Genomic DNA, 27,248 nt, shown 5'->3' with positions numbered 1-27,248 from the left:
AGGAGAGGTGACAGGGCTGGAGAGGTGAGGGGGCAGGAGAGGTGACGGGCAGGAGCGGTGACGGGGTAGGAGAGGTGATTGGGCAGGAGAAGTGACGGGGCAGGAGAGGTGACGGGGCAGGAGAGGTGATGGGGCAGGAGAAGTGACAGAGCAGGAGTGGTGATTAGGCATGAGCAGGAGTGGTAATTGGTGGTAGCAGTGAAAGGACAGGAGAAGAGAACGGGGTAGGAGAGGTAAACAGGGCAGGAGCACTGAACGGAGGAGGAGCTTTGAACGAGGCAGGAGCAGTGGATGGGGCAGGAGCAGAGGACGGGGCAGGAGCAGTGATGGGTCAGGAGAAGTGACGGGGCAAGAGAAGTGATGGGGTAGGAGAATTGACGGGCCGGGTTAAAGGACAGGGGAGGAGAAGTGATGGGGCAGGAGAAGTGACAGGGCAGGAGAAGTGACTGGGCGGGAGCAGTGATTGGGCAGGAACAATGATTGGGCAGGAGCAATGATTAGGCATGAGCAGGAGCAGTGAACGGGCAGGAGCGGTGAACGGGCAGGAGCGGTGAACGGCCAGTTATGCAGCAGAATATCCTTGGTGCAACAACACCAACTGTTGCATGGCTAAACACTTATAAGGTCCCAAATGCGAGACCTATTGGATATGCCAATGCTTGTTTAATGCATGTTTTATACAGCACAATCTCGACCCACAGCTATGAAACATTTTTTTTACATGAGCACCAGTTGCCTTACAGTCACACATTCATTGCAGTTTCCAGCCACTCCCTTGGAGGCCCAAAAGCAGTGAAAGGTTGCGGACACACAACTTTAGTATGTGAGACTCCATATAGCCCCGAAGACCTCAGCGTAGTAGTTTTCATATTAGTGTTAATAGAGGCTGGGTGTTGTCAGCTTTGGAATGAAAACCTATGTTCAGCTGCCTAAATGTGCTTTGGCAGCGTTTCTTAATGCGAGCATCCCAGATTTCTTCATTAGCATTTGAACAACATATGTCATTACTGCATGAAGTGCTCAGTGTTTTATAAAATAAGTAGATTTTGAAATAAGTAATACCGTCCCACAAAAACTCTTATGAAACTGTATCCTGAAATGTAATATGATTGCGTTGGGTTTAAAACAACAAATGGTTTTGTTTGTTTTGCTTCACATATTTAACCTTTTCCGAGGCTTTAAGGCGTCCCAGGGAGTAAAGACCACTCATATGTATATCAGATTGCAGATTCCTGTGTGACATTTTCATAGTGATCTCCAACCAAGTACAATATCATTTATGCAAGGTGGTTTACACTTCACCGTCTATCTTCATTTTATACTTTTCGCATGCTTATTAACCCTGGGCGGAGTTCGCGGAGTGGGGCTTCGCGGAGCTACGCGAAGTGGGCGAGAAACTACGCCCACCTCCGCACTCCGCGTAGCCCCACTCCGCAAACACCACTGGCCGACAGCCCCGCCACCCGCCTCCCTCCCGCCCTCCCTAAATACTTTGAAATAAAAGAATCAAATAATTTAAAAGCACTTACCTTGCCGCCGCTGCCCGCCGCGTCCCCGGGGCTCGCGATCTTCCGTCTTCCGTACTAATGCGCATGCGCGGGCGGCCGCGCATGCGCATTTTCTTGTGAAAATGCGCATGCGCGGCCGCCCGCGCATGCGCATTAGTAAAGCGGACGGAAGACGGAAGATAGTGAGCCCCGGGGACGCGGCGGGCAGCGGCGGCAAGGTAAGTGCTTTTTAAATTATTTCATTTCTTTATTTCAAAGTATTTAGGGAGGGCGGGAGGGAGGCGGGTGGCGGCCAGCTACGCTCCGTCTGCGGAGCGTGCGTAGTGCCGCCTGGCTCCGCCAGCTCCGCAAAATGCGGAGTAGGCGGCACTACGCACACTCCGCAGACGGAGCGTAGCTGGCCGCCCACCGTTAATGCTTATACCTTGTACTGAAATGCAATGTATAATATAATTTGGTTTGATTTTCTGAGTAGTGATATACAACATTGCATCAAGCCAAGCAAGGATAACAATAATCGCAAATTTGCAATGCAGTAGGTCTCGCATTTGCAATAGTTTGAGCCATTGGAATTGTAAATTACAAGGCCTTTTATTTATGTGTTTTGAAATCCTGCAAGTGGTGCTTAAACACGCACTTTGTACTTATAGTCCTTGCTTCCAAGAAGCAAAGCTGGCAGTAAAAGAGGCTCAGTTACTGCCAGTCTTGCTTCTCCTAAGCAACACCTATGAGTACAAAGTGCGTGTTTACGCACTGCTTGCAGGTTTTCAATACACATAAATAAAGGGCATTCTCATTTACAATGCCAACAGCTCCAACTCTTGCAAATGCGAGAACTATTGCATTGCAAATGATTGTTAGTGTTCTTACTAAAATATACGTATAAGGTTGTTTGGAAAGGAAGCTCACTAGCAAAGATTACCTTTCCCAGTTCACCCACTAACATGTGCACATCAGATTGCTCTTTTTTTTTTTTTATTTCTGAAATTCTTTATTTGGAGAAAGATATAGATAGAGTAGGAGATGTGCCCGGTGTTCTGTTATCACAAAGCTGTGACAGCAAGCGCCCTCAGATGTATCTTGCTCACGCCTACGGTGGCTTGTGTGATGACAGGTAGTGGTCTAGGGACCCCCACATGGTCGACTGCTTGTGCATTTTCGGTGTGTGTTTTGCTGTGATGTTGTCCGCCCCCCTGAGGAACGTGACCCAGTTGAGCCACGCCTGCGGAGCCGCCTTTGATGTGTCCTTCCAGTTAGTTAGGACTATTTTGACTGCGGCTGTTAGCAGAAGATCAATGAGGTCCCGGTCCTCTGCCTTTGTGATTGCCTGGGACGTGAACCCTAGGGCCAGGCTTGCGAGGTCTGTTTGTATGTCTATGCCTGTGATCTCGTGGATAAGTATTCTGATCTTCCCCCAGAAGTCCTTGATTTTTGGGCATTTTAGTAGGAGGTGTTCTAAGTCTCCCCTTTCTTTATCACAGTTCCAGCACACGTCGCTGTCTCTAATGCCTACGGTGGCTAATCGGGCTGGTGTCCAGTATGCCTTGTGTATCAGCCAGAATTTTGTCTGGTTCAGTGTGGCCGTCACTTTTTTCCGACTCGTGGACCTCCATAGCTCTGCTCTAGCGTCCTCACTGAGTGCTTGACCTGCTGCCTCCCCCCAGAAGTTTATCACCTTGTCATTAAGTTTGGTGTGTTTGGGGCCTAGGATCTTGTAGAGGTGTGCTACCTGGTGTCCTAGCGTGTTCAGGCTGTTAGCCAGCTGTATTATCGAGGGTGTCTGGGTGTAGATTGCTGTTTTTGATTTGGTTTCTGGTTCAGTGGCTGTTTCTTTCCTATCAGTTGCAGCCTCAGTTGTATAGTTATCGTATTTGAGCAGAATATAACTTCACACCTCAGTCCCACGAACAAGGGCTTGCTCGGCAGAGTCGGCAGAGCCTGGTTTTGACTACAGCAATAATTGCACTGCAATAAAAATAGGAAAACGGAGTGATTTCTCCTTCCACCTACCGCATAGTTGACAGACATCCTATTAACACTTGCAGCATGGCGTTGAAGTGACTGTCTAAGAAACATTTCATCTTTGAGTGCATGTATACTACGGAGATAAAATATAAAACAGAGTCAATTCTCGCGTGGCTTTTAATGTCCAAATGAATCAAACGTTTACGCTTTTTTGCTATTATATGCAATCCCCACAAAGAGTCTGGTGAGTCATGGTTAACAAAGAAAACAAAAGCACAGGCATGGATATCTTACTAGAAATGCAAAACAGAAGCACCTAATGACGTGAAGCATGTTATGAAAATATGTGCTGTAATATATGGTTGCAGAGATTCTGTTTCACAAATGTGCCCGCTAAAAGTACTATGTTTGGATGGTGTGGTATGTTACAATATGTTGTTATTGTAGGTTGTTTGGCTTTTGTGAATACGCCACTGCAATTCAGAAAGGGGTTACGAAGATGGAGATGAAGGGCCAAGAAAGGGAACAGGAAGAAGAAAGCAGAGAACTAAGGCTAAGGTTGAAGCTTTCGGTATGGAGCGATTGTCACCCATGCAAAAGTGCAGTGCGAGCATACATACGGTATGTGGTGTCTAACCAGCAGGTGATAAGGAGGACAGGATGTGGTAGTGAGAAACGAGGGCATGCAAGATGTGATGCTGCAGTTTGCTGCGTTGGATCAATTGGCCGGACACATGAGAACTTATTACATGGGGCAGACAACATTAACGAGGCACACACAGTGGGTGATAGTCGGGAGATAAACCATGTGCGGTTCCTTACCTTTTATTAAACCCCACAGGCCACGCCGCAGATGTCGTGCCCCTACATCCGGCTAACATGCCGGGAGACAAGACCACTGTCCTAATACATCCCTCCCCAAATTGGTCTTTTGACGGCAGTCTCTTAAGTTCAGTAGGCACCATGGATCTTTTGATGGCAGTCTCTGAGATTCAACAGACAAATTCCTACAGATGCTGGTTAGGCCGAAGGTTCGGCCTGAGGCTGTAGCAATGGGGTGAATTCGGATGGGTGGTTCTTCCTGCAGTGGCATGGTTGGCAGAGGACTTTGGGGCGTCACCTGTGACTGAGCAGGATCCAGGTCTCCGGGGTCTTCACCTGTAGGGATTAGGGTATTCCCTTCAGGGTCTGGAGGTATCAAGGCATCCTGATCGGCTGGTGCAGGTGGGACTTCCTTGAACCACGATATGTTGTGTGATATCTCCTCACTACCTCTCCGGGCAGTCCCAATGGTGCCATTGTTGGCCACTACTGTCCAGGTTGTTCAAAACTTCCCGCTGGGTAGTTGGTCCTTGAGGAATACCGTAGTTCTGGGCAGGAGGGACCTTGATGCAGCATGGCGTTTGGCGCTGGCTTGGTCATTCCGTAGCTCCTGTTGTGCCTGAGTGTGTTGGATGTTGTGGGGTGGAGGCCTCCACCCAGGACACGTGGGGATCAGGTTTCCCTAGGGTCCATTGAACATGAGCACCCAGGGTGTTTGGAGTATTGCGCAGTGTGGGGTGCTCCGGTACTCCCAGAGAATGAGTTGAGGCGCTGCTCTGGGTCCACTTGTTCGGCTGTAGCAATTCGTAGCATTTTGTTTAGTGTCCTCATGAACCTTTCCACATCCCCATTGGCCTGGTTCCACTGGGAGTGATCCGTCGGTGATGAATAGTGCACTGGTTGAGGAATGTGGCAAATTCACACCCGTGGAACGGCGGTCCATTGTCACTCTGAATTTCTGTGGGGAACCCAAAAGTCGCGAATACTTTCTCGAGAATGGGCGCCACATGAGTGAAGGAGGTTTAGGGGATAGTTGCGACTATCGGATATTTTGAGCAAGCATCCACCAGGACGAGTGTGCTTCTCCCTCAGGGGAAACTCCCAAAGTCCATACTCAATTGTGACCATGGGTCAGTGCACGCCTCTTCAGTGATCACCGGAGCAGGCATACTGGTCATCTGTCAGGCATGACAGTGAAGGACCAAGTCCTCCACCATTGCCTTGAGCATGAGAACCAGACCTTTTCCCTCATCCGGGATTTCATCCTGGTGGTGCCTGGTAACCGCCGTGGGCCATCTGGGTGACTTGTTGTCTTAGTGATTGTGGTATCACGAGGCGTGAGCCTCGCAGAAGTACTCCATATTGAGTGGCGCTCAGCTTGCCTCACACCCTCCAAATCTTAGTCAGTTCTTCCCAGTCTTCTGACGCCCCTGCGTTAGCTTGTTAGCGGTAGTCCTTCCACAACCTTGTTTGGACAGCCTGGAGAGTCCGGGTGTATATCAAGTCCTGCTCGGCTGCCCTCTTGATGTCTTCAATCGTCATTGCATGGGGGCACGCAGTGACCAAGATCATTTGGATATGTTGTTCTGACCCTTTTGCGTTGTCCGGTTCTTCTCCTGGTAGGGGGTATTGCGATAAGAAGTCTGCAGGGTTTTTCGCTCTGGGTCAATAGACCACTTTCATCTGATAGGGCTGAAGCTGGATAGCCCACTGCTTGATCCTCTGGGGCAGGTGAGGGGAAGAACACTTGAAGAGTGGAACTAACGGCTGATGGTCGGTTACTACGGTGAAGAGTTGGCCACTCAAGTACAGGTGGAAGTGGTTGCCACTTGATGGCGATCGCCTCTCGCACAATTTGTGTGTACCTGGCTTCAAAGGGGGTCAGAGACATGCTGGCGAATGAGAGGGCCGCCCATCACCCTGGTTCCTGTTCTTGGGCTAGCACTGCTCCTAGCCCCACTGGGCTGGCTTCCACCAGTAGCTCAGTACGCTTCGCCGGGTCAAAATAGGCAAGTGTGGTTTCTCCCAGGAGGGCATCTTTGATGTTTGAAACGCTTCTTCCTTGCGTCTTCCGCATTTCCAGTTGAGGTCGGCCTTTGTGAGCACCCGTAGTGGCTTGTCCCGGGTTGTGAGGCCCGGGGTGAACCTCTCGCAGTAGGTGGCCATGCCGAGGAAGCTTCTTACCTCTGTGGGCATGGTAGGGGCAGGTGAGCTCCGGATTGATTGAGACTTTCATGGATCCACTTGGATACCTTCCCGATTGAAAATGAACCCAAAGAACTCCAGTGAGTGTTGGAAGAACAGAGTTTTTTTCTGATGCAGCATCACGCCATTATCGCTGAGGCATCATAGAGTGCTGTTCAGGTGTTTGAGATGGTCAGCGGCGGTGGCAGGGTGTATCAAGATATCGTCACTGACGTTGAGGACCCTGGGCAGGCCGGAGAGCAGTTCATGGATGGAGTTCTGGAATACTTCGGCCGCTGACGATATTCCAAAATGTAGCCGTTTGTACTGCCACAGCCCCAGATGCGTGCTGAATGTTGTGATGTACCTGCTCTCTTTCGCCAAAAGCTGCTGGTGATACCCGCCATTCAAATCTAACTTCGAAAACCAGCTGGATCCATTGATGTCCCAAATTATGTCATCCATCATGGGAGTGACAAGGCACTCGCGCTTGATGCTGTAGTTGAGCAGCCTCATGTCGATACGCAGCCGTATCGCTCCCAGTTGTTTGCGCTTCCCTGCGATTACCATCGGGGACATCCACGGCATTGGGCCAGAGACTTTTTCAATTACCCCTTGCTGTTCTAGTTTTTTGAGTTCCTTCTCCACCAGTGGCCTCAGTTAGAACGGGATCCATTTGTGTCCTAGTGCCACAGGGGCGACTGTCTTGTTGATGTATAGCTTGATGGGGACACATTTGAGGCACCCCAGCCCTGGGAAAAGCTTGGGAAACTGATCCAATGCATTGTCCTCCTGGTGTGCTGGTGTGATCAGGGTGTCAGCCTCCCGGTCTATGACGTGGATCGTTGTCATCACCTCCTGTCCTTCGGATTTCACCGGTACTGATATCTTCCCTCTGAGTGTCAGGGACGCTGTGAGAGGTGGCCAGGGCTGGAGGCGGTGATACTGCTGGGGGTCCATCATGTTCACAGAGGCTCACGTGTTGATGATTACTTTGACTTTGGATGTAGCAATCCTGACCACGCATGTTGGTTGGGGGTCTTCTGTGGAGCTTGAGTTCTCATGTGAACGAAATGAGGTAAGCCTCCACTTTATCTTCATCCATGGACAAGTCTTCAGGCCCCTTGTACCGTTGACTGGCCCCTTGTGGTTCTTCTCGCTGCGCTGAGTCTGTGATGGATAAATGATGCACAGCTCTTGAGGGTCGTCTTTGCCTTTTTGGGTCTCTCCATCGGTTTCTTTTTCTGCATACCACCACAAAATGGTTGGGGATCCCGCAGTTGGCACAGGTTTTGGCCTGTGCAGGACACTCATTTGTCGAGTGTGCCTCACGCCCACATTATCTGCACCTCGCCTTGGACGGTTCGGGCCTTTATTCCGTGTTTTCATGCTGAGATCATGTTCCTGTTGCATTATTATTTACAGGAATCTGAAGCTTTTGCCTAAGAGCCTTGTGTTTTCTGTTTGCGACATTCTTCACCATGCCAATCTGTATGTGTTAGGGTACAGGCTTGTGCGCCACTACATAGAATTGTTGAAGGAAATTCTTATTGATTTTGTGTGATAAGTAAAAAGATTGAGACCTCTGTCCGGCTGGACATGTCCAAAACCAATATAGTAGCCATTGTGTCTATATTGATTACTGTCTGAATTTTGATTATGCATGGGACCACTGTTGTTTTCATAAATACGATCCCCGAGGTGCCTTGCTGACTCGTATGGGTGCCCTTGTTGACTTCTAAATCTATTTAAAGGCAGTCAAATTCTTACTACCTTTGTTATGGCTACTTCTCAAGCAGAGTTTACAAAAGTGCAACATACACAATGCCAGCGGTGCATTCCATTGGCGCTGAAGTTCAAATAGTGTAAGTGTTTTCCCCAAACAAAGTCCATGTGATCAAGCGAGGTGGGAGGCAGCTGATACATATAGGAGGGGACCCCTCTGGCGTTACTTTGAGGTCAGGGAAAAGAGGAGAGAGAAAAGTAACCAATGCTGAAAAAATTCTCTCAAGACCTATATACTTTTCTTTTTTCATTTTAAACATGGTTTACATATATTTACTTTGTTCATGCACAACAATAACATAAGAACTAATGAATTTCATTTTAGTATTTTATTTCATCATTCTTTTGTTTTTCATTTGTATTTCTTATAAATTCACCATTCTTTGTTTATTCATTTTCATTTCTTAAAAATATTTTCATCTTTTTTTTGGTATATATTATTTTGTGAAAAATACATATTGCAACAAGTACCAAAAAAATTATTACAAATGAGGAAAGAAAGAAACGCTGGATAATACAAACACAATAAATACAATACCACTCATACACTCACATTCATTCTAATCCTATTGCCATCCACACATTCCATACAAATAGCAGTATATGAACAAATCTTGACGTAGTCAGGCAGAGTTAGAATTTTTACTGCCTAAATTTATGACCATAAGATGTAAGATATGGATTCCACGCAAGGTGGGGGGCGGCTACTGATTAGAAGTAACATGAAGACATTCTCCTCGGAAAAGTTGGTAACGTAGAGGGAGCACAGGAGGCAAGTACAGGAGGCAAAGTGTATGAAAATATTTGATCTGAGAGCAGTGAATAAGCATCAGCAATTTTGGCAATATATCAATATCATATGCCATGGGAACACAAGCAGAGGGAATTCTGTTCAATTAGGTGAATGGATCGCACACGTTAAATCTCTTTATTCCGAGCCCAGGGACAAGCACTACCATATTCACCAAGATCTTAAGAAGGATGAAGATGTAACCAACATAGCCATGAAATCATCTTCAAGGGAGCCCTCACTATGGAGCGAATCAGTGATCTGCAAAGTACAAAAGAAGATCAGAAAAACAGTGCTCCCTGCCCCAATGGCCTTCCTGGGTCATTATTCAGAGAAGAAATGCAGTTTTTGGGCCTCGACTGTAGCACCACTTTATGCCAAATGTAAGCTCTTGGAAGAGGTCCCAAGTCATGGACAGAGTCCCTTCTTCAGCCCATCTTTAAGAAGGGTTCCAGCACTGACCAAGAAACGACTAGGTTATAGTGCTGTTGGGCATCGAGGGCTAGGCATATGCCAGCATACTGCTCCAGGAGCTAACACAATGGGCAGACGCGGAAGGCATATTACCCTTCTATCAAACAGGGTTTCGTACTGCACAATCAACCGTAGACAACATTGTCACTCCAATCATACCTTGCCCCCCAAGCAGAAAGTCAGGCATCACTCCCTGTGTTTGCAGGTTTCATCGACTATTCCGCTGCTTTTGATGGAGTTGCCCGGAACATTTTATGGGAGAAATTGGAGAAGTGGAACATCTGCACCGAACTGCGTTGAGCAGGTATGACTTTATAGATGAGGACCTGCATATGAGTGAAACTCACAGAGGAGACAGCTACTGCTAAGATCAATACTGACCGAGGATTAAAACTGACTAGTGTGCTTGCCTCTCTGCTATTCAACTTTTACCCAGGGTCCGGCTTTTCTGGGGCAGCTTTAGTCACTCCAAGAATTAGCGGCAAGAGAATTCCTCTCATGCAGTATCCAGACAATTTAGTGTTATTAGACCACACAAAAATTGGCCTGCAGAAAGCTCTTACTGCTTTAAACACGTACAATGTCAGGATTGAGCTTGTTGCCAATGGGAATAAATCAAAATTAGTGACCTTTGGGAAACATCCAAAGAAGAGGCTCAGTAGATGATGGCTGGTTTCGCTGAGGTTGGAAAGTGTGCAAAACTATAATTATCTGGGAGGTTGGCTAAGCGAAACTGGGAAAAGGACCCTACACCTAAACAAAATAAAAGCAAGGCAAGAATGATCACATCATTATTGAGAGAAACCCACCTGGTGGGAAACAGTTGTAAGGTTTCCACAGATGGGGGTACAAACTTGTGGCCCATCTGGTTTCACGTCAGACTCTAGAGGTACGGGCATCCTTATACGGAAAAGCCTAGTCCTCACAGCTACTCACGTTTGGGCCGACCCTCAGAGCCAATTCGCCATCCTAGAGGCGATATGGGAAGGGAAACAACTGAATATAATTTCCCACCAGCCCTAGGCAAAAGAGCACTACAAGACCTAGGCAACATACTTGTTGATCTCCCTCCGGGTACTCTCATCCTGGGCAGAGACTTTAATACGACTATGAACGACATGCTGGACGGACACCCTCAAAGACCTTCTTCCAGGAGCAACACCTCCTTAGCAGATTTTGCCTGAGCACTGGGACTCACAGACATATGGCGCACGCAAAACCCAGACAAACCACTCTTTACACACTATTCCAACACACACAAGAGTATGTTCCGCATTGACTATCTTTTTACTTTCCTCCCGACATAGGGTTCTTTAGCACCCTCAAGGCCTCCCTAGGGGTATCTCCAATCACTGTCCCCTTAGGATTGAACTCACCTTTCACTGACGTATTGTCCGAGGCCCTACAATTATCAATCCATGGTTAGGCACCATCCCAGATATCAAAGAAGACCTTGCTGAACACACAGATCATTATTTCACTGAAAATGTAGGCTCCGTAGACTCGGCTTGCACCATCTGGGAGGCATATAAGGCGGTCATTAAAGGTCGAGCCATAGCTTTAAAAACTGGATATCTTCGTATTCATAACGAACAACTGACCCGGTTAGAAAGCGATCTGCTCTTACTTGAAATGGAGCATAGCACATCTCCCACTAAAACCACTGCCCACAAACAACGAACCAAACAACTAGAATATAAAGCGTTAGCAAGGGAAAAAGCCAAAGCCAGACTACTTCAAACGCGCCACAGAGTCTATGAACTCGGCAAACGGGCAGGCAAAATGAGGGCATTGCTAGAAAACCATGATCAAGAGACTCAATGGGTCCCCAAAATCGTACGGGAAGGCGGGTGACAGACCCCCAGGAGGTAGCGGAGGCATTTGCAGATCATCTGGAGGCTGTGTATACCTCCAAGACTGCATTCTCCTCTGGAGATTCTCATCAACTTCTGGAGGAAATGACATTACAAATGGTGTCAGACTCAGATAGGGAAGCCTTAGATGTTGATATCACTGCAGAAGAAATCAGCAAAGCTATCTTCGCTGCCAACTCTGGAAAAGCCATGGGGCCTAACGGGGTTCCCATTGAGTTCCTTAAGGGGATGGCCCTCAAGATAGCTCACACCTCAAAAACATGAATGAAGAAAGTTGCGAAAAAGGCACTCTTCCCTTAAACCAACGACTGGCCTCTCTGGGTTGTAATTCGCAAACTGGGTAAACCGGCAGGGAACTGTGGCTCATATAGACCCATCTCTCTGATTAGTTCAGAGGCCAAGGTGCTGGCCAAATTACTCACATCCCAACTTACAACTATACGCCCATCCTTGCTCCATCAGGATTTATACTAGGCCATAACACAGCCCTCAAAATTAAACGAGTTCATAATGTCCTGGGTAAACAGCCCTATATCCGTGAGGAAGCGGTTATTCTGTCCTTAGACGCCACCATGGCATTTGACTCGATAGAGTGGCCCGATCTCTTCGAAGTCTTGACACAGTTGGGATTCGGCCCACATTTCAGATGATGGGTAGCACTGCTATACAAAGATCTGCTGGGTCAAGTTAGAGTAAATAATCACACTTCTCGCACATTTGCCCTGCGAAGAGGCACCAGGCAAGGTTGTCCTCTATCCCCCTTGCTATTTGCACTAACCCTCGAACCTCTAGCCTACTGGATAAGACGGGACATTTCCATAAGGGGACTAAAGTGGAGCGAGGATACAGAGGACAAAATATCACTTTATGCGGATCTTATCCTTATATACCTGGCTTCCCCCAGAGCCTCCCTTAACAGCTTATTTAATGTCATCACTAATTTTGGCAAATATGCCGGTTATACTATCAACTGGTCCAAATCAGTGTTATAAGTTCTGCACGGCCCCCCGCCTTGTTTACCCCATGGATATACGGTTGAATTGGCTTCGAGTGGTTTTAAATACTTGGGCATGTATATTACACCTGACCCTAAAATGTTTTATGACTATAATCTTTTAGGCCCCCTCAAGAGTCTACAAGAAGATGTGAGGCACTGGAGATCACTTCCTCTGTCCCTCCTGGGAAGAGCACCACTATTTACAATGTTTGCACTTCCCCGATTTTTATATGCACCTCAAAACTGCCCATTCCTCATAGCGGACAATTATTTCACCACCACAGAAGGGGAACTTCCTACCTTATTGTGGGATGGGAAACACCACGTATTGCCCTCAGAAGCTCACCAAGGGGTGGTATGACGGGGGGATCGCCCTTCCAGATTTACCCGTTTATTACTCGGCCTCTCAACTGGTAGCAGGTAATCACTGGATCCATGGATCCCTCACAAATCTAGCCTTCCACCTAGAAAAATACCAAACTGGCCGAGAGGGATACTTGGGGGCCTTATATAGTAAAACCCGAAAAGGCCGATACCTGAGGCCTATGGTACACACGGTTACTGTCTGGCACAAGGCAAATAAGAGCCTAGGGTGGGCGGACACCTTCACGAAAGCTACGCCATTATGGTCATCGCAAATACTGGGATTCTTTTGCTTCCATAAGGGTTTTGATAAATGGGACATTATTGGACAAAATAACCTAGGAGACTTGGTCACTAAAGGGAAAATTCTCACATTCAAGGACTACAGTCCAAATATAATCTCACACAGGGAGAGATTTTTAGATACTTACAAATCCGACATGCCATTCTTGCCAATGTCCCTGACCTCCCATCCCTGCCGGATGCCTCAACCTTAGAGGACTGATTGTTTGCGGAACCACTTTTGACTAAAGCCATATCCCGCACCTACCGTAAACTCTGCAATAACTTACCTGACACCTTTCAAGCTCTCCGAGTCCACTGGCAGACGGACTTAGGAACTTTAGATGATGATGATTGGCAGACTGCATTAATGTCCCCAAGGGAAATAGCCATAAACCACCGTTTCCGACTTATACAATTAAAGATACTCCATAGGTCCTACATCTCAGGCGTCCTCCTGGCAAAAATAGGTAGCCGAGGGGATGCGTTGTGCAAGACAGTACTTTTTATCATGTCCTGTGGGACTGTCCCCACATATGCCCTTTTTTGACCAGAGCGACCAGGAGAATGACAGACACATTAGGAAAGCACATCCAACTATCACCAAAAAAGGGAATTCTAAATGTATGGGAGCCCACAGATTTGACAGAAATAGAGCAGCAATGGGTGGCCATGGGATATTTATTAGTGAAATGAGCTGTAGCAATGCTCTGGGGTTCCAACAGAGTACCGATGACAATTGGTTGGGTGGCAGAAATGGACAAATGTATGATTTTAGAGAAAACGGTCTACAAACAAAGAGGTTGCCCTAAAAAGTGGGACAAAAAATGGGGAGGCTGGAATGCTTTTAGGGGAGAAATTTGTACCTCGCCCACGGACGATTTGGCGATGAGAAGAACCAGACATGGAGAACCCCTCATTTCCTAAAAGTTGTATTTATACTTGTCGAAACACTGTATTACATGAATGTTATGCCCCATTGTAATAATGCAATTGTGATTCTGTGCCTTCATTTCAATAAAAAGTTTATATAAAAAAAGAATGATTACATACAGCCCAACGATCTCTGCTATACGGAGGGTGGTGTCTGCCAAACTGCTGCTTGAGCTTAATTATGTGCAACAAGCATTTCCCGGCATGCTGGCAACTGCCCTAGATAAGATCCAGTGCACAGCCTATAAGAAACTATTCCATCTCCCAAAGCACACAAGAAACATCTTGATTAGGCTGGAATTCGGGCTACTGCAACAAAACCTTGAAAATTTGGCATCCCTGGCAAAATAGTATTTCCAGGCAATGGCCGCCTCCAACACCACCATGAAGGTGTCAATATTTTTTTTTCTCCATAAGTGCTAACAATCCTTGGTCCACTAACCTAGCAGCAGCAATGGAATGTTGGCAACTTGTGGTAGAGAACTGTGACCCAAACATGATCAGCTACACACAAGCATTAAAACTGTAATAAGGAAACAACTGTATCAGTGTTCATGAGAATTGGATATGGAAGCCCTCCTAGCCAAAGCCCTACATGAGTCTCTAATGCCACCACACTGAATAACCCAGTCAAACTCCATCTCCACTAGGCAGTGGGTAAACACGCCCTAAAACAAATTCTGTCAGCAAGACTAGTCCCGCTTCAAATCAGAGAATTGAGCCCAACTTGGAGAACGCTTGAAACCGTCACCAGCTGTTGATTGCATAACTATAGAAGGGAATCTCTAGCACACATTACTCTAATGTCCTGCCTGGTTGCACCCCCGTCGAACTTAATTGAGGCCTATATTTCTATAACATGGCACCCGTTCAGTTAAAGAGGTAGTTTCTCTTCTATAAACCTTGGAACCAGTGTCTGAAATGGCTAAATTTGCGAAATTCTTCTCTCTAATTTGCAATCAGCTAAGGAGCAGAAATGACCAACTGCCTCAATAGTCATGATCAGAGTCTGTGATAGAGCAGCCTGCATCACTGCAATTAACTCTGATTAAAACTGTTTTTTGGGACAACTATATTGGAAAGGGGTGCAATATTATACCATAGAATCCTACTGTATCCCCACATAATACCTGCACTTTGAAACACTCCATATCCTCTGACACTGCATTTTGCACTTTAAATCCATGCTTCCATGTGGCCATGAGCTGCATTACTATCCCCAGCATGATCATGCCCCTTTCTTGCACTGCTTCAGCATCGCAAACATCCTCTGGAGTATTTCTTCAGGCACTGTACTTTGCACTACATTGCCATGCATTTTGTTCTACTTTTTAAAAAGAAAAGTCTATTATAATTTTATGACACCTCCTATTTTTATACTTGGTAATAATTTTTAAGCGATTGCAACATTATGAATACGTTTTTATATATCAATGTCACCTTTAAAGTACTTTATGAAGAGGCTCCTTCTTGGTATGATAGCTCCATGTTTTAAGCATTCTCGTAATGATTTTAAGTAATCACACAATGAACTTCATTGATTGATTAATTGGTTGGCAATAAGAAAGTATTTGCCGCTCCACTCACACTACAGGTAGCACCTTGCCTGCACAGGCCAATGTAAATGATTCCATTCCTAGTACTATAAATTAAATATTTTACACCAAACATCAAGCCATATCCTTTAATTGCATTGGTCCATTCCCTACTTGAGCCCTGCGGTATACTAGAACTTCTAACTTTCTTAGGTTCCCCTCAAGAAACATCCTTTACCCGGAGCGATGATTATCAAAGCAGGAAGCATTGGGGCGGCTCCATGCTGGAGCATCCACTCCATGGGCACAAAGAAGTGCAAGATCTCAGCACCAGGCTTTTGTCATCCTTCCTGACACAGCAATCTGAGATTGACAAAGAACCGCTCTGACGTTAAAATGTCCTCAAATTGAAAAACAAACTGCAGCTACACTTCTCTCTGTCATCCACAACGTGGCAATTCTCAGGTAGATTAATCTGCAGCTCTTTGTTAAATGAAAGGTAACATTGGAATTTTTAATGTTGCCTGGTCTCTCTCTCCTCACTGTAGTGTCAAGATCTCCTCCTTCCAGCTACTGGAAAGCAGACAATGCACTTCTGTCTGAGAAGCTATACTCCATCTTGTGCCATAAGCCAAGTGCATCCAAATATTTTACTTGGGTACTTAGGCAAATCATTTATGAGACACATTTAAGGCTAAACATCAGAAGGTATGTCTTATTTGCAGAATCTCTCTTCTGTGTTTGCATTACATGCCTAATATAGCACTATCTTACATGTAAACACTGATATTTATTTCTACAGTTTTGCATCCTCGAATTGCATGCTATCTCGAAACTCTACTCTATGTACCTAAAAACCTGCATGAAAATGTTGACCATGACTTAAAATCTCGGATTATCTACTCTCCTTTTTTGTTTGAATGACCATTTCCTTGCTTTACATCCTCTTCATGCCTCCTCTCTGAGGACAGTCTACTCGAAATCATGTGCACCTTTCCCATAATTTCTATTACTGTAGTTGTGCAAACTGCCCACTCCTCGTCTTAAAGATCACAACCCCTCCTTTTTAGAAAGTCATGTCCTGGAACCTAGTAGGGAATAGTCTCCTTGAAAGAACAAGACTAAACGCAATGCCAACAATAAACAGCAACCACTAGTTTAACTACTTACTTTAGGTCCTGGAGCAATGTGCTGCCTGATATAAAATGCTTCAACACCTCACTAGGGGTAGTAAGTGCTACATAAATATCATTGCAATACAATACGTACTAAGTGAATTGTTAACTTTCTGTAGTGTCTTTCTCTGGTCCTTCATTACCCTATCGACTCATTAGTAGGTATCTGCTGAGGATGTAAGGGTCAGACTAGGAGTCAACCTTGTGGTGTCATCTTGGGTTGAAGGTTGAGTGATACCACTTCTGGTAAATACCAGTGATTCTGGGTGCTCACTCACTTGCTTAGTGAGTTGTCACGTGTTTGACACACATGGTGTTAGCTGTAGTGGACAGAGACCATTTACTGCTGCACACAAGTGAAAAAACTTAGAGGGAACATTGGTCTTACTTTAACATTTATTTAAGATTTGAAGAGGGTATTCATCTATTGGGTATACGCTCTAATTTAGCATTGGCTAGATGAAAAGTGCAAGTGCTTGGATGTTGTAGTCAGACTTGTGAAATGTTAGGGCAAAGTCGAAGCACAGAAGAAAATGTATGTGCACTTAAACTATGTGGTCAAGTAAAGACTAATTCCTCAATTCTCAAATTAATGAATTGCACTGGCACACTGTCTGCAAGTCTGGATTGTGGCAAGAAAGAAGAAGAGATGGATATAATATATTAGCATTAACCATGCTATGGCACACAATAAGCAGATGATCGAGGTTATGACTATTTTAAATTAGATTACATTAATTGATTATTTGAAATTGCTGCTAAGATACCCTGCAACGGTCAAGTGACTCTTACTTCACAGATTGCATTGAAAATTGAGCATGAGCTGTTTCGGTCCATGACAAAAAGAGGTTAAACATATGTGTTTGTAAGATTAGTAAAACAATTATTTGAAACTACAAATACAAAGTATTACAAATATGTTTAAAACCACCTCGATTTATATTTTAAATATCATTAATAATGAATACTTGATATCATGCTTGTTACAATAACCTTGGATTTGTTAAAATGCAAAACTGAACAGTTTCTTATAGCATGATTTCCTAGTAGTGTGCCACATGAGCATACCTTTTTTTAAAAATTTCAATTTTCTTCTCTGAGACTCTGATATTCTGTTCTACCTGTTCTCTGAGGCTAGAAAGAGGAAACACATACAATAAAAATACATTTGGGTTGTATTTAATTGTAGAGGTTTTCTAAATACATAAACATTCAATGGAGTGTATTCAATAGTTATTTCTGTACTTGGATACCTTTCTATCGTCTTTGCCTGCTCCTCAACAACCTTTTGCAGCTTCTGATTCTGAGGGTCCAATGTCCTCCTCGCTGCAATCCTTTTCTTTTAAGAAACCATAAAGGTACAGAAAAAAATAGGTTAGCATTAAAATATTTCTTCAGATGCCACTGGATAAAACTGGATACATTTAAAGAGGAAAACAAATCATATTTTCCTTGTGGAAATAACAATGGAAAATGTAAAGGTGGTGCTGCAACAATGCACAGGCATTTTTCCATGCACACGTGAATTATATTCAATTAGCCACATGCAACTGCTTTCTATGTAGCTAATTGAAAATTCAAAAATCCCGTTTAGATGTAAATAATCCAGTAAGCTTATGGCTACCGCTGTTTGCAGAAATACTATTGAAACCTTCAGGTATTTGATACGTTTGTACATCTACGTCTATGCAAGGGAGTAAACCTATGGTAGCAGATGTACAGATTTTTAAGACTGAGGGCCAGATGTATGAGCCTCACATTTTGCAACTCACACATTGCGCCGCTTTGCGACTCACAATTTGCGACTTGTAAAATGCAATTTACAACAGTGTCTCAGACACTGTTAGCGATTCCAAATGAAGTCACAACATGCCTGCCTCATTAATATTTATGAGACAGGTGATATTTGTGAACCTATTAGGAATGGACAGTACTCACAGGGATGGTGGCCGCCATGTCTATAAGTGATTTTTTAATAAAGCCATTTAAAAAAAATATGCATCCCGTTTGGAAAACAGGAGGCATTGAAAAAATAAAAATAAAACATTTCTGTTTAATTTTTTAAGCGGGCAGTGGTCCCTGGAACCACTGCCTGCTCTTAAAAAATATTTTATTTTCACACACACTCACAAAAGGGAAGGGGTCCCCTGGGGGCCCCTTCCCGTTTGCGAGTGGTTTACTACCTACTTGAATTAGATGGTAAACTGTGAGACCCTCTATCCTAAAGTGGGAGGAAAAAAAGGTTTGTGAAGTCAAATCAAACTGACACATTAGATTTAGTTTATGTGATGCATAGCGGGGTAAAAACTACTGAAAACCCAACATCCACTGCTTTTTTTATGTAATTAATAAGTCCAACGTATTATTGGCATACAATGATAATAACACCTGCAAGTGCTGGGGGTAAAGGTGGCGGTAAAAACGTATAAAAGCAAGCAATAACCATGTTGTGGCTGACATGCATGATTTTTACTGAAAAAATCCTTCCCATTTAGCACTGTAGTTTAATTGGACAACATTGCTTCTTTTATGCATTATTTTTGAATACCGCAGATTATGACATTTTAGTAAATTTACTGTTGATGAAGCATGCCACGATATGTGGCTGAGGTTTCCTTATCCTTAAATACTAGTATCTACTGCTAATCTTCATAAGGGTTACCATCGGTAATTATCACACTCTGGGGCCAATTCTGATCCGGTAAAATCCCCCACGAATCGCAGGACGGTGCGTTTTTCCCATACGATTCGTACAACTACAACGTCCCCGTACGTGCGATGAAGTACGATCCTAACCCAAAGCATATCTACGTACAAATCGTACCAAATACCATATAAACCAAAAATACATTCAATTCATATCCGGTCACGCTGTACGCTCCGTCCGTACGCAAACAGGCAGCAGTTTCTGGACCAGCAAGTACAATTCGTCTCGGTGACACTCCGTACGACCCTATTGCTACGGGAGCTGAAAACTACCGTAAAAGCAGAGTTCGGCCCGAACCCCACCCTGGTACCCGACAGACACGCCATGAACCCCACCGACCGTGTCATCCCAGTCCTGTACTCCTACGACCTGGTGCATAAAACCCGACGACAGCGCATACTGTAAGAACAATGTACCGCAACAATGGAAGTTTACATGTACGGTGCGTCACACGCTCGTGTATATCACCATTGCAATAGTGATACGAGCTGCACACAATCCTTGAATGTTGGGGTACGGTGCGTCACACGCTCACGTATATATCACCATTGCAATAGTGATACGAGCCGCACACACGCCATGATTGTTGGGGTACGGTCTGTCACGCGCTCCAGTATATCACCATTGCAATTGTGACAGGAGCCGCACACACGCCATTTATGTTGGGCTACGGTGCGTCACATCTGAGGGGCGGGTGGATATCACTCCCAGCAGTGCCCAGACATAGGAGGGGTGGGTGGATATGACTCCCAGCAGTGTCCAGACATAGGAGGGGGTGTGGATATGACTCCCAGCAGTGCCCAGACATAGGAGGGGTGGGTGGATATGACTCCCAGCAGTGTCCAGACAAAGGAGGGGGTTGTAGATATGACTCACAGCAGTGCCCAGACATAGGAGGGGTGGGTAAATATGACTCCCAGCAGTGCCCAGACATAGGAGGGGTGGCTGGATATGACTCCCAGCAGTGCCCAGACTTAGGAGGGGTGGGTGGATATGACTCCCAGCAGTGTCCAGACATGGGAAGGGGTTGTGGATATGACTCCCAGCAGTGCCCAGGCATATGAGGGAGGGGTGGATATGACTCCCAGCAGTGCCCAGACATAGGAGGGGTGTGGATATGACTCCCAGCAGTGCCCATACATTGGAGGGTTGAGTCTAGAGGACTCCCAGCAGTGCCCAGACATAGGAGGGGTGAGTGCAGAGGACTCCCAGCAGTGCCCAGACATAGGAGGGGTGGGTGGATATGACTCCCAGCAGTGCCCAGACATAGGAGGGGTGGCTGGATATCACTCCCAGCAGTGCCCAGACATAGGAGGGAGGTGTGGATATGACTCCCAGCAGTGTCCAGACATAGGAGGGGTGAGTGCAGAGGACTCCCAGCAGTGCCCAGACATAGATGGGGTGAGTGCAGAGGACTCCCAGCAGTGCCCAGACATAGGAGGGGTGGGTGGATATGACTCCCAGCAGTGCCCAGACATAGGAGGGGTGGGTGGATATGACTCCCAGCAGGGCCCAGACATAGGAGGGGGTTGTGGATATGACTCCCAGCAGTGCCCAGACATAGAAGGGGTGGGTGGATATCACTCCCAGCAGTGCCCAGACATAGGAGGGGGGTGTGGATATGACTCCCAGCAGTACCCAGACATAGGAGGGGGTGTGGATTTGACTCCCAGCAGTGCTCAGGTATAGGGGGGGCATAATCATCACAATACAACAACTACATGGGTGTATGTTTACATCCCTAACCTGTGACAGTCCTGATAGTGCCAGAGCAACACATCACCTACAGCAGTGTCCCACTCCATGGAGGATGTATTTCTGTCACACACTGAGTGACACGCCACATGTGAGTGTGATGTAAGATCCCACATGCATATCCACCCATGGAGTTTGCAGGCAACCTACACACCCTCCCATCATTACTCTATAGTGTGTAGTCCTGTAACCACCCACCAAACAAATAGAGCACATTCTGGGCCTGATATGAATATCCAGGTGGTGAAACATGTACTCTCTCATGGAAGGAACAGGGTTGAAAGCCCTTAGGTACAAAGCACTAAATTGTGAGTTGTGTGCACACATACCCTGCAGAACAAGTCCAAACATAAAGGCAAGGCTGTGATCATACATCTGTATAGTGTGCAAAAGGCTGATGGTGTCCATGAAGGCATTACTACATACTACAAACACAAGTGCAGTGAGTAGCATTGATGGCACAGACTAATGAGCACAACTAATTTGTGAGCATGCATGGCCATTGCGCAAGGAATAGGAAATGTGCACAAAAGTCACCACAACAATTGTGCAACTGTCTGTACTGAAGATCTCATGTGTCACTGAGGAAGTTACACTCTTTTGGACAATGTCTGTAGGCAAACTGAACACACACAAATCAAGATAATTAGCTGCTACATTGCGATGGCACATAGATACCATGGTCCACCTCATTACCATTAGAAAATACACATCTTTCACAATACCAAAACATTACCATGACATCGACTCCTAGGCACACAGCACCTAAAGCAAGTACCTGAAATGCAATAATTCAAAATGAAAAATAAAGTGCTTTATTCAGCTCCAAAACGAAATTTAGTTCAAAAATGAGTCCAGGCTCAAATGAAGGCCAATGGCCAGTCCAGAATAAAGTTTTTCCTGCATCTGGAATCTTATGGAGGTTGTCACCCCCAAAACTTGCCTGCACATGATGGAGTTAAAGGTTAGTGGACCCATGGGGGCATCATCTGGGTCAGTGATCAGCACCGTAGGACAGAAGAGGGAAGAGTAGGTGTTGTGGGTGCAGGGGGGTAGGAACCCTCCTCAGTGGCATGTGCAGCACCATAGCTAGAAATGTACTCAGCGCTTCACACTGCTGCCAGGTCGCCAGACTACCACCCGCACCCGGGGACACAATGGGAGTGGAGGTAGAGGGCTCTGAGTCTTGCGGTATGTGTCTGTGGCTGCGTGCCTGCCGTCAGACCCCAGTCCCTGTGGGTGTGCCTGCATCCCCCTGAGATTGGGTGTCTGGAGATCTGCGCCTAGACTTCCGTGGTGGTGTGCTGGGTGGCTCTGTTGGTGTGCGTGATCTTGTGTGTCTGCGTGTTCCGTGGACAGGTATGGGAGAGGGGGGTGTGGATGGCTCTGAAGGAGTGGGGGGACTTGCCGCTGCAGGAGGGCAACTGCTGCCGTCAGTAAGGAGTCTATGGACAATAGACTCCGACGTTGGTCAGACATGTTATCTGACATGCCCTTCATGAATGACAACAACTGTGTCAGTATCTGGGTTTGACCATGGAGGACAGTCAGCATTGAGGTCTGACCAACATGAATCTGCCGGAGTAGGTTCACAGACTCTGCACTGAGGGCAGCAGGGGAGACAGGGGCAGGGGCTGCTGTGCCGGGGACGAAGGAGACATGGGGGCAGCACGGACAGAAGGGACACGAGCAACTGGGAGGGTGGAGATGGGTCTGGAGGAGGTGGGGACAGACACAGTGGTGGAAGATGCTGTCGCCGTGTATACCCCCTCCTCCTGGGAGACAGAAGCCGAGCCGTCCGCATAATAAGAAGTGTCCCCTTCCAAAGGTCCGGCCGCCTGACTCCCCTCACCCTCCGTGCCACTGGCTCCCTCCAACTCCTCAGCGCAGGTGGCACTGCGGCTGTGTCCCTCCTCCTGGTCCGTGCTTATGTCTCCTCCTGTGTCGGTTGATGATGCAGTTGGCAAGGAAAATAAACAAAAATGCATCAGTCACCTGTACACATCTGACACATGAACACAAATTTGTGCATATTGGAAATCATGGCATGCATCATGAGTAACAGCCACATAACTCATCACATATTTCAGACTAGTACTGCACAGTTGGTATACACACAATGCTACTTGAACACAAGGATCCAAATAACAGACCAGGCCACAACTTGAGTGAGAGTCACAATGAGGATGTTCTGTTTGTTTACATGAGAGCTGATCTACACAATGAAGTTATGCCACCTCAAGACCACAAAGAAATAAAGTAACACACCTCACTCCACAAGGTTACACCCCTCCCAGAGCCCAGAAAGTAGTGTTTGTTGAAAAGTAATGGCATAAAATCTTATCAGCTTGGGACTTTGCACACTTCACATATTCAAATTGTATTGCATGTTAAAATTGTCCATCTTGTGATCATGACACGTATGTGCCTGCATGAAAGATCTCTCACAAGGAAATGCACACAAACAACATAGACAAATTTATGGAGACAGCTTGCACACTTCAAGATGAAACACTGTTAGAAATAAATGGCCATATACCATACACATAGTCCAATGGAGGTCTTGATGGATTGACACACATTAGTCTGTACTAAGCATGGGCAAATTTTGCGAATTCGCGATCCGCGAATTTGCGGATTTGCGAATTCGCGATCCGCAAAATTTGCGAATTTGTGCGAATTTGCGGATTTTTGGTTTTTTTGCGTATTCGCGGGATTTTTTGCGTGTTCGCGGGGTTTTTTGCGTGTTCGCGGGGCTTTTTGCGTCTTCACGAGCCGCTTGCATAGCGAAGTTACCCATGCAGTCGTTTATGGGAGAGGGAGAGATAGATAGATAGATAGATAGATAGATAGATAGATAGATAGATAGATAGATAGATAGATAGATAGATAGAGAAAGAGAGGGAAAGAGAGAGGGAGAGAGAGAACGAGAGAAAGAAAGAGAGGCCGGATCTCTGAAGGGCCAGATTCCTGAGTTGCCCCTACAGAACATACAGCTTTTTATTTTTAGCAAAATGCATATGAAAATTGTGCTGTAAAGGTATCTTTTAGTTTAACCCCTCCTGACAACTCAAAATGGGTGTATTTGCCATCCTCTCCCTTCTTCCTGTTTTTTATATCTGTAAGTGCTTCCTGATGAGGTTTAATTCCTTGGACAGGTGCCTCGTTGCCTATTTGTAACTATTCTCTGACCCTGCTTCAAGGGTCAGAGCAGGGTCAGAGAATAGTTGCAAGTAGGCAACGAGGCGCCAGGAAGCAATTAGCAGCAGGTGTCCAAGTTGAAGTTAATTTGTTTGTAACCCTTTTGTAAAAGGTTACAAAGAAATTAGGTTCAACTTTTGCACCTGCTGCTGTAACCCTTGCTTGGCTGAAAATTCGTCCCCGCTGATTCGCGGATTTTACCGCGATTTCGCGAGATTCGCGGATCGCGAAATCGCAGAAAATCCGCAAATTCGCCCACGAAACAGATTTTACGCCCACCCTTAGTCTGTACAATTGACAGCAAAGGAGTCTCAAGCACTCAAGACCACTGTGGGGACATGTATATGTAGATCAAGGCACACCATTAACCACTAACACTGGCCTCATTCAAAACCTGCCAGCTCATTCATAAACATTGCACATGTTGTGTGGTGTGCACCACCTTGTGAGACAACTGTAATGCAGACACATAAGTGTAACCTACACATTTTCTCATATGAACACAATCCAAACATTAACAACTCTCAACAAGTGTTGGGAGTGACTAGGGACATTGATCAATGTGACATTACTTCAAATGTGTCACTACTCAGAGGGGCATCTATCACCAGATCATACAGTTGTTAGCACATGACACACACTGGCTGTCATGTGAAGTGGCCCACATGTCCCAAATCACAACAATGCTTAAGCTAATGTGCCTGCAATTGCGAAGATCCAAATCATTGCTGCATTGTGCACACACCCTTAACCACATGGGAAATGTGAGCAATGTAGTGTGCGCACTAGGACAAAACTGCGCAGCACCACAACTACATACATGTTGCAAAAATCTTTGAGGAACAATCATCTCTGTAAGCAAACAAAATAGCCTGTAAAGACCACAATGACAGCACTGTCCAGCATCATAGGGGAAGTGCATAGTGATAACTCTAACTCACAAATTACATCCACGGTTCACAACTAAGGAGGCCAATCAGGCAGGCCCATCACACCTCTCCTGCACAAGACCCTCATCACTCCATTAATGTGTTTGAAACAGCTCAATAAGGTAAACATCAGAATCAGGGTATCAAAAACTGTGCAGCAACTTTTTAAAATGTACAGCAAGGTCACCTCCTGTGGCTGGCAATCACAAACAATCAGCAACAGATTCTTGAGAATAGGCACACAGGCATTGCCCGGTGTGAGTATGCACAAGCTAAATCTTGTATCCATGGACAGTGTGCAGATGTAGCTAACACATGATAAATACAAAGTATGACAGGGACCAATGCCACTGAGGCACACCCATGCTGAGCCCACATACAATGGGCATAGTGTTGAATGATACACATGATTAGGAGGCTAGGGTGTTTCAGGGTACTGTGGTGGGCACACAGATCTGTGGGTCAAGAATTAGCTGACTGTCTCATGAATAACAGTCTTCTCACTATGCATATCTTGCAAATGATTTACATTGTGTATGAGTATGCAACATGGCTCATGCATGCTGGTAGGGTGTGAGTCATATAAATTGCACTCTTATGTTGATACGCATGATCAGTGCAAACTAATATGAATGCCAACCACATTGCACAGGTCGTGACATAGGCAAGGTTACAACACATGTCACAGACCTCCCTCCCACATGATGCACAAATCCATGTGCTGTCTAATTATCTTGCACCCTAGAAGTATATGTGCAAAATTTGAAACACACAAACCAGGGGTTACATGTGGGTGAGGGGAAGGGATGGAAAAGAGCAGTAGATGAATATGTTGAATATAACACTACAATGCACAAATAGCCTGCCTGACCAGACCCCCCAACTGTGGGAGTGTTCACAGGCTTCAGAGCACCTCAAGTACCATTTGACACACAACAATACAAACAGACATGTACCTACCCCCTCCTTGCTGCTGTCCGTCCTGCAACTGCCTATGGAGGTCTGGAAAGACCACTTCCAGGATCCGGAGCATGCTGGGGGTGAGGTGACAGCTGCCGCCATGCCGGCATGGAGCTTCCAGCTTCAGCTGGACCCGGGCAATATGGCGAGTCCAGCACTGTATGCCTTGCCACCTCTTCCTGATGTTGATCAGCGGATGGCGAGGGCCCCCCACAGACCTGACAGCCCTGACAATGTCCGACCAGATCTCCCCCTTCTCATAGGCAGTTACCTGTCAGGAAGACAAAGTTAAACAACATTACTACACCTGTTGCATGTCCCTGACACACACACTTGCACTACATTGATGATGGTTGAACAGGGCATAGGATGCTGACAGGACTTGCATCATTGTCCATCGGAATTTGCCCAGTGGGCACAAACAAATGCACTACATGCCTTTGAAAGGCAATAGATGGCATAAGGGGTTCAACACACTCACTGATCATGGCACACACTGTACAACACATGCAACTGCAGGGTGTTGTCAGCATGTGACATGCTGCCACATATCCCACTACACCTACAAACCCTCAGCAGACCACACTTACGCACCCTGGCACAGATCACTTGCCTGTCAGTCTCAACATTGTATACAACCCTCACTTTGCACATGTCACACTTGAAAAGAGGTGCCACAGTTGTTGGGCTAACTGTGGAAGTCATGCACAGAACACTGCATACCTGCCTCATCAGATGGCTACAGCTGCTGCATACGCCATGCATCTGTGCTGCAAAACATCACATACACACTCAGCCAGGTGACAAGGAACATACACACTCTTCAATGTCCATGAGTTCAAACACAGAATATGTACAAAATCACCACAGGTCCAAAAAAAACAGAAAAATAAGTGAGTACATTCAGCTGTCACTCTACGGTGAAAAATATTACAGATCATTAAATTATGCCAAAAAGGCCTGCACGGTGTGGCACAGCAGAATGTGTAAATCAGTATGCATTGAATGT

The 27,248-nt window shown here is 45.9% G+C and overlaps 1 protein-coding gene across 1 annotated transcript in view; it reads right to left on the bottom strand.

Annotated features, from left to right (window-relative positions):
• Positions 1 to 27,248, bottom strand: part of C10H10orf67 (chromosome 10 C10orf67 homolog) — a 2,378,031-nt gene that overhangs the window by 341,146 nt on the left and 2,009,637 nt on the right. Inside the window, exons 15-17 of the mRNA XM_086939822.1 lie at positions 17,941 to 18,026; positions 17,756 to 17,821; positions 3,519 to 3,606 (exon numbers count right to left, since the gene is read on the bottom strand). Of these exons, the coding sequence (XP_086795948.1) occupies positions 3,519 to 3,606; positions 17,756 to 17,821; positions 17,941 to 18,026 (240 nt within the window). The remainder of the gene's footprint in view (positions 1 to 3,518; positions 3,607 to 17,755; positions 17,822 to 17,940; positions 18,027 to 27,248) is intronic.

This window comes from Lissotriton vulgaris, chromosome 10, assembly GCF_964263255.1.
Source record: "Lissotriton vulgaris chromosome 10, aLisVul1.2, whole genome shotgun sequence".
In the NCBI taxonomy this organism is placed as follows: Eukaryota; Metazoa; Chordata; class Amphibia; order Caudata; family Salamandridae; genus Lissotriton; species Lissotriton vulgaris.
Note: the sequence above shows the minus strand (reverse complement) of the source record. Positions and strands in the feature narration are given on the sequence as shown.